The sequence below is a fragment of the Seriola lalandi genome, unplaced genomic scaffold (genome assembly GCF_002814215.2).
Source record: "Seriola lalandi dorsalis isolate HSWRI2012SDOR001 ecotype SW California unplaced genomic scaffold, Sedor1 jcf7180002054829, whole genome shotgun sequence".
Lineage (NCBI taxonomy): Eukaryota > Metazoa > Chordata > Actinopteri > Carangiformes > Carangidae > Seriola > Seriola lalandi.
Window position 1 is genome coordinate 1,085,750 of NW_019525382.1, and position 8,652 is coordinate 1,094,401.

Consider the following 8,652-nt stretch of genomic DNA (forward strand, 5'->3'; position numbering starts at 1 on the left):
TTTAGCACAGAAAAAAACATAATAGTGGTAATTTAAATAGCGGTTCATGGGATTTATTAACCCTCAGGGGTCCCTCTGTCCTTTTTTGGACATTTCTTTACTTTTCTTTTTTGATTTGCTGATCATTTTGGCTGTGTTACAGCTGAAGGTATGGATTTCTGCAAGAAAGTGTCTTTTTTTACATATTTTTAAAATCTAATGTCAGTTACTGTTACAGGTCTATTATACACTGGTAACACATTTTGTACCCGCTGGGGTTCCTCGCGTCCAAAAAAGGACACACAAAGAAAATGCTATAAAATCATCATATATCAATATTTTTTTCTCCTTTTTTTGCATAAATCTCTTAAACCACTTCAGTTCTGCTCAAACCTACCAAATGATTATTAGTTTTCAGGATTTTAACCCTTTAAATGCCAGTTTGAAGACATGTTGCCTCTTGTTTTATTAAAAAAAACAAGACAGAATATGAGATATTTCCCACATAATACATGATGGAGGGATGTGACATTGTTTTATATCAGAGTCTTTTATATCAAGACATTTCTCAAAACCAGAATATGATCGGGGTGACTTTTGAACACTGGAAATAAATCATGTACTCATCCCGGCAGTAGCCCCCGTGGCACTCAAAATTTCCCTGGAATTTTCTAGTTTAGTATTAATGCTACGCCCCCTCCTCTAACACCTTAATTGTTTATTTCCTACATGTGTTTTTTTTTTCTCTCTCCCTCTGAAATCAAAATATAATAATATATCTCTGTAGTAGTGTATGCTATCATAATACATTATGTTATGCTAGCTTATATTATGTTGTCTACATGTTGTGGCTTTTACATTGTGTTGACCTGTCACCGTACCCCATAACTCAGCTCCAACAACAAGTTACTGTATAGAACTCTAATTTTCTCACTCCACCTGTTGTGTTCTGTGTTGTGGATCCAGAAAAAGGTGGAGGACATGTTGATTTTTGGCTTGGTTTATAGCAGTGATTACACTTAATTGCACAGGCTGTAAATCCCATTATCCTGCCAGCAGGCGACAGTATATTTTGGGAGATATACTTTACTGGCAGATAGGGAGTTTCCTAACATGGCAAATGCTCATAGATCAGGATTGTCCAGTTTCTAAGATACAGTATCTGGTCTGGATCTGACTATCCAAAGGGCTGCCCCATGCCAGCCTGCACACAGAGGTACACATTACATACACGTCTGTTTTATTTTTTTTCTCTTGTTAATAAAAACAAAGCATTGAGGGAAAAGAGTTGCAGTCCTTCAAAGCAGCCACAAAAATGATATTGAGTTAGTCAGCTACTGATACTCACTGCAGCCCACCACCAGGCATCTGGGATACTGCTGATGGAAGATCCCTCAGTTTCCCTCTCGGCCGAATGCATGAGTTCCGAGAAAGTGAAGATTCCCATGGCAATAAAAAGGAGAAGGCAAGAGGCTTGCTGGTAACACTGCCGCAGAGTGAACCCAAATGCTCTCATGCCGGTTGAGTGTCGAGCCAGCTTAAAAATCCGAAAGACCCTCATCAGCTTGACCCCTTTGAGGACATGACTTATGTTGCTGGCCTGAGATATGACCCTGAGGTCTTCCTGTCCGTTCACGTCCCCGGTGTCAGTGAAGGATGTGAAGATGATCTGAAGGAGATAAGGCATGACCGCCACCATGTCCACAAAGTTGAGTCCACTCTTGAAAAACATTATGATGTTAGGAGTGCTGACAAGGCGAATTAAATATTCAAAGGCAAAGAAAACAATGGTGATGATCTCCACCCATTCCATGTGCGTTTTGCCGTTAATTCTATATATTTGAAGTTCCTCCACAGTGCTGAGGGTCATCGCCATGACGGAGAAGAGCAAAGAAAGGTTAGAGAGCACGGTGAAAGCCTTTGCCAGAGGTGAAGAGTATGGATCCTCCACAACGTTCCACAGACTCTTCCTCAAATCCCCAAATATCATGTCCTTGAAACAGTCATCGTTGTAATTCACCTCAATCTCGGCCATGAGCTCCTTCTCCACCTTCAGGTCGTCCTTCACCTCATCCACCTTCTCTTCGAACATTATAGAGCAGCAGCGCTGAGTGTCCTTCATGCTCAGACCCCAGTATGCAATTTCCTCCTCAAAGTTGATGGGGCACATTTCCCGTATGATCCACAACACTCCACTTGTGTAGAAATGGTAGATGTGGTGGAAGAAGGCAGGGTCATGGTCAAAGAAGAACTCATTCTTGCGCACTGAGTAGTCGTCACATAGTGTGAGGAGTTTTGCTCTGTCCCGGCAGAGAGCTAAGGAGCCTATCCGGGTGTTAGGATATTTAATGACACACTGTGTAGGGATATGAAACACTTTCCCTCCAACATTAACATTGATGCTCTGCTGCCGTTTAGGTCTCTCCTCAGCTTTAGGGCACTCTGCTTTGATGCCAGGACTGTCAAGATTCTCCAGAGAGCTCCAAGCTTTGACTGTTTTCTCCTGAGAAAATGGGAATGTTTTGTTGTCCTCTACACCCTTGGATAGATAGTTGATAGTAGAGCGGCGATTTTGTAAATTTCTCTGAAGCTGCGCTTGCTCTGAAGCCATGGCAACTGTGGTTCAAGACACAAAGTCAATAAAACTGAACAAAAAGAAAGAAAACAAAAGTAGGAAGCACCCCAGGAAACTTACTCTAGATGCACATCATACATTACTGAATCAACACAAAAGCTGCATCTTGTCCTGCAGGAACTGATACCCCCGTGAAAAGCAGCACTTCCTGTTTTGCTGGCTCAATTGTGGCTGAGACTCTGTTGTCGAGAGAGTCGGGGGGAGAGCAAAAGACTCTCCTCTGACTGTTTCTGTGAAGACAAAGCAAAGGCATTTGATTTATCAGACTAGGAGAGCCAGGGCAAGGAGCAGGGATTTCATCCATTTAATCTCACGGTTTCCCTTCCAAGTTTCCTTAAGCAGTTGTAAATATATGGGGGAGGGTGGTGGTGGCTGCATTAGGACACAAAGTTGATTTAAGGATTTTGAAGTGTCGAGACCAAGGGCCAACGGGCTTATGTTATATATTTACTTCTTGTTCCTCTTTTCAATTACCTTTTTTCTCACATTCGTGTTGACTTTCATGTCATACTGTTTCCACACATCTAAAAATATTCAAAACTAAGACTTTAAGTCTTTATAAAGGGGATGTATGATCTGCTTACAAATGGATCTTTTTGTAAAAAGAAAACACTTCATAATTCATTTGTGGTTTCACAGTACCTGTGATAATTTGCTATTAAATTGGAATTTATTTTGAAATATTAACTATTATATAGCTTTATACAGTGTCAACATACACCAGTGGTTGGCATTACATTCAACCATGGGCCATTTTTTTCTAGCATGGTTTATTTTACTGCCTCTATATCTATACAGGTATGATGGAGCTGTAAGGTTTCAATAGTTTTTGTTTGAGTGTTATTTTAATTAATTCAAGAACAAAATTGATTTATAAAAGGTTTTGTAGGTGTCGCTTTGGGGAAAAATGACAAATATATGAACACATATTATATTTTCTATGTTACACAGTGAGACAGGATATTTCATGGTCTATGGTTTTGCTCTCAAGGAAACAGTGGCCTGCTTCATTATATTGTAATTGTTCAGAAACAAGACAGTCGTGCTAGTAGCTTGTGAGGCTGTAGGGATTTTGGTGCTTTGAGCTAAATGCTACTGTAGGTAGGCTAACATGCTGTTTTTAAGCACCATCTTTTGGTGAGTCAGTACACTAACATTTTTAATTAGCACTTAACATACAGCTATTTAGTCATAAATCAACACATTGGAGAAACTGAAATGTTGGGATTGATGGTGCTAGATGACGAGTCAGACGAGTGGTTCCAATTCATTCTCAGCAAATTTCATGACTATCCATCCAGCTGCTGTTGAGGATCACCGAGATCAGTAGGCGTCATCCTGTGGCTGCCTTGGATATCCGTACCACATTTGATAGTAATCCATTTATTAGATTTGGAGATATTCCATCAAACGCCCAAACTGTCAACCTACCAGTGACTCTAGAGGATCAAGGGATCAGGAAATTGGCAGGATTAATCTTCTGCAAAGCATCAACGTCTGTTCTTAATTTCATTCAGTCCACCCAATGGTTGTTGAGATATTTCCATCTGGGGGACTGGGCCAACAGACCAACATGCCAACTCAAAAGCATTGCTAAAAATTGAGCCATTATCCGTCATACAAATTAACAATATTATATTGCCACTCAAAATATCACTGCTCACAAATAAAGAGGCACAATGATAAAAGCTAAAATTTTTTGTTTATTCTTGGACACCCTCAGACTGGACAAGAAGTAATCTGACTCTCCGCCAAGACAAGTCATTTGGAGGTGACTCACCTCAACTGACTGCGTGTGATCTTCTCTTGCTAACCTACTTGTCTAGCTCACAACTTACTATCTGACTAAACCTGCCAGGGACGGATTTACTGTAGAACATTATACACATAGCACAGACTACACACATTAACAGTCTATACAGAGTCGGAAACTGATCAATGTTAAGAATCAGCAAAGGTATCATAAATATTAGGAAGATACCGCTGACCTCTTTGAACAACTGTCAAGTGTGCCATAGTCTGCCAGAGGCTTAAAAGGCTTTAATGTTACATTAGGCAAAAGATTTGCTGAAATTTGTGACAAAGCTGCTGCAGGAAACAAACAGCTTTATAGTAAAATAAACATCTTATAAATAAATGTGCTAAAAAGAATGAGGCTGCACCAAAATGTTGACTGTCACAGCGTTACCACCATAGTTATGATGTACTCAAGATACTATTTTTTTTTTTTTTAAAACAGAAATTATAGAGCAGCAACAGCAGCATTTATACAGTGAACTTAATGCCAAATAAGTTTAATAGAGGAGAGGTTATCCATGCCTTTATATCCTTCAGGCATCGTTACTGTCATTTATTTTTTGCCATGCTACCAGGGTGTCTCTCTGGATGGTAATGTCAGTCCGTCGGTCCACTACGTTGGTTCAGAATGAAATATTTCAACGACTACCATATAGACTGGCATGGAATTTGATACATATTGCCTATCCATGGTGCCCAGATGATGAATCCTGAAGTGTCCCAATTACTATTGGATGAAATTTGGTAAAGACATCCATGCCCTCCTAAAGATGAATTGTAACTTTGGTGATACTGTTAGACTTTTAGTCTAGTGCCATTATCAGGTCAAAATTTGCCAATACTTTGATTTATGACCAAATATTAAAGCTTCAGATGGGTTCAATGCCAAGTAGAAATGTTAGCATGCTAACTCACTAAGCAATAATGCGTTAACATTTAGATCACAGCTCTCCTGTGCCAAACTACAGCTTTACATGGCTGTAGTCTTTATCTTGTAATTCTGTCCTAATCAATCAAAATATCCTTCAACTTCAGCTGATATAAAATGCTATCAGAGTATGAAAATACTCAATACATCAGCTTGAACAATTCAAACAACTTATATCTGCTTCCAACTACATTATTGTATGTTATCCATTTATTGAATGTCTATGTAATGCTTATAAATGTTAAATATGGTAAAACTAAATGCCATTTGTTACTTCACTACAAATTTTTTCAATTGCAAAAAGCTTGCTTCTTCTCCTGTGTTTACTGTAGCAGGTTAAAATGCAGCACGTGGGGCTGGGGTTCATGGATCATTATCTTTTGCAACACAGCTTATAAGATGGAAATTTATTGCAGTATCCAGTGAATCAATTGTGGCATAGATTAAGTCAGTTTATGCAACAAGACACTGAAAAGTTAATTTGTAATGTAAATCAACAGGGAAGCAATAGTGGTGCACATTGTACCAACACAGGCTGCTTAGGTGATTCATGTTCTTATTTTCTACTTCGACCGCAGAAAGGAACAGGAAACCGAGTATGATGATTAATCTTTTTATCATGACCTTCCTACCTACCCGTGCAGAGGCACATAATGTTCACTTTTTCCTCTCACACATTCCAATAATAATCAGGTAATCATACTTAAACAGTGGTTAATAAACTACAGGCTTGTTTCTGTAAATGTGACACGCTTGAGATTTCATAGTGCGACAAAAGATAATGGACACAAATATGAAAGGAAAAAAACAAACAAAAAAACATAAAATATTTATATATTTAATTCATTTACAGCATTTAACAGATTTATCCAGGGTGCAAACACAGTTCTACACTAACTGGAAAGCTACTCAAAAAAACATTTCTTAAAAATAAATATCAAAACCACTAAACTCAAACGTTTGAGCACACTTACAGAATTATCTTCCAACTAGTGCCAATAGAGTTTTTTTTTTTTTTTTTTTCATCATTTTATCAGATCACAAAAACAACACAAAAAGACTGGAATCAAACACAGCAAGTCAATCAGTCCAACATTCACTCCAACCAGAGTTCACACAAGAGCAAAACCATTTAACTTCACAAAACACATTTGTTCCCATTTTAGTACCAGCGCTCAGAAGGCATCAAAACACAAAACCCACAACCAACCGTTTCTTTCCTCACACTGTTTAAACCAACTACATGTCAGTATTATTGCCATTCAACAAGCTAGGCTTAATATCTCCATTTTTCTGTATAGCATTGCTTTAGAGCTTTCACCTTGTACAGAGCTTTAGAAGTTCTGGTTTGTGGCTTTTCCTACTTTTGGACAAAGTCATGCAACTGCTTCCCTCTTTCCAGTTAGTTGCGCTCCCCAACTCTTTCCAGTGCTTATGCTAAACTAAGCTAAGCTAACCAGCTGCTGACTCCAGCTACAGCATTTACAATACAGTGTATTTCTATTTGTACTATATCCAAAAGAAAATAGAGAACTATGCTCTGCTATCTGATCCTTTCCTCCAACATTCAAAGACAAAACATGAAGATAAAGCTAGACTTTTGTGACACTTGCTCTTGGTGACGGAGCTGAAAAAGCAGCAGTAGTTTAATAAGTACTCAGTAAGAGCTTGAAGTTTAACTATTAGTAAAACTGTATCACCATCCTCTTTGAAGGATGAATTTATCCAAAAGGATGTTACCACTATTCCAGATGTGGCGATGGAGTTATTGCAGATGTCCCCTGTGAGAATCAAATCTGATCTTTTAATTAAACTTTAAGGCCACTTTAAATGAACTTTTGCATCATTGTTGCATTAATCATCACAGCCAACCTCTGAATTTTTACAGTACATCTTACAGAAGTTAATTGTGTGCACATCCTGTCCAGTGTGTGTGTGTGTGTGTGTGTGTGTGTGTGTGTGTGTGTGTAAAAATGTGGTTCTGGAAAAACATGCTGTTGCGGGAACTACAAACTCCAAACAGCAGGTTTGAGTACTTTAGCAGTTGTTTATGTGTCTATATGTATGTGGACAGATGTGTAACCACAATGGTGTCACAACGTTGCAAGATACACTCACAGAGCAGGTGTGCAGTTGAGATAAAAATGAAGGCAGAGTTCAAAGATGGTTGAAGTCTGTGCAAAAGGCAACATAAATTTCAATGCAATAATGCATCTCTTTATCTACAGTCTCATGCTGACAAACCAAGAGTGTGAAAATCCTGAAAGTCTATGAGCAAAAAAAAAAGTTTGATCACAATACCCCTATTTGATCCGTTCATAATGCTGCAAAAGTAAAGTTTGGGGAATTGCAATAAACTGAAATAAACATTCCAATGGGAATTGAGGACATGCAATAAAACAATAAAATATAATTCTACATAGGAACCTCTGCAAGGAAACATTGTTTGCTCAATTCAATGACTGATGGTTTTGTCCATAAAACCTCAAATAATACTGAAATATATTTGTCACCACTTCCCAGAGTCATCCCATTACTTGTTTGTCTGATCAATGGTCCAAACCCCAAATAAAATTTTATTTTACTGTCAAATATTAAAAAAAAAAAAAAAAAAAGAGAAGCAGAAAATTCTTTAATTTGCCAATTCATTTGTTTGTTTATGACTAACTGATGAATCAATTAATCGTTTAATGTCTAATCTTGCCAGATTACCTTTCCATTGATTATCTTGGAGACCTTAAAACTGTAACACAGCTGGCAACTTGTTGAGCAAAATGCTTGATAACAGGGTTTTAAACATAAGGCAACAGCATCTTCTCATTTAAAGCACAAAAATATATGTATACTTGTTCACTGCTGCGCACAGCTTTCAGGGTGAAATTGGACAATGGTCGTCATCATCATCAACAAGATGTAATCTACTGTAGAGCCACCAGGGCTGAAAGTAATACTCTTTCAGAGCTGATGCTACAACAGTAATGACTGTTTGAAGGCCTTTTCCCCTCTCCCATCTCAGATATTTACCACAGAGTCACTCTGTCAGAGATTTAACCTCCACAGGGAGTCAGGACACGACAGGGTCATCAGCTAGGTTTGTTGTCTTGTTGTCCTGTGCGGGGGTTGACATCATACCAGGTGAAGCGCAGTCTGCTGACCAACTGTGTCACACCTTCTTCATTCATTGTCCAAATCCAGCTTAGGCAGAGTTTCCTGGCAGTGTAGAAAACACAGCTTAGTTGACACACATCACGCTGATAAGCCCTTCACCTTTAGAGAGACGGTCAGAAAGTGCTGTTTAAGAAAAGCTGCCACA

The 8,652-nt window shown here is 38.6% G+C and overlaps 2 protein-coding genes across 2 annotated transcripts in view; both read right to left on the reverse strand.

Moving 5' to 3' along the window:
* The window catches only part of LOC111669997 (potassium voltage-gated channel subfamily V member 2-like), a 7,450-nt gene extending 4,685 nt beyond the window's left edge, over positions 1–2,765 (reverse strand). Inside the window, exon 1 of the mRNA XM_023426524.2 lies at positions 1,328–2,765. Within this exon, the coding sequence (XP_023282292.1) occupies positions 1,328–2,590 (1,263 nt within the window). The 5' untranslated portion in view covers positions 2,591–2,765. The remainder of the gene's footprint in view (positions 1–1,327) is intronic.
* A 3,396-nt stretch (positions 2,766–6,161) lies between these two features.
* LOC111670017 (low-density lipoprotein receptor-related protein 8-like) overlaps positions 6,162–8,652 on the reverse strand; it is a 20,699-nt gene continuing 18,208 nt past the window's right edge. Inside the window, exon 14 of the mRNA XM_023426553.2 lies at positions 6,162–8,549. Within this exon, the coding sequence (XP_023282321.1) occupies positions 8,514–8,549 (36 nt within the window). The 3' untranslated portion in view covers positions 6,162–8,513. The remainder of the gene's footprint in view (positions 8,550–8,652) is intronic.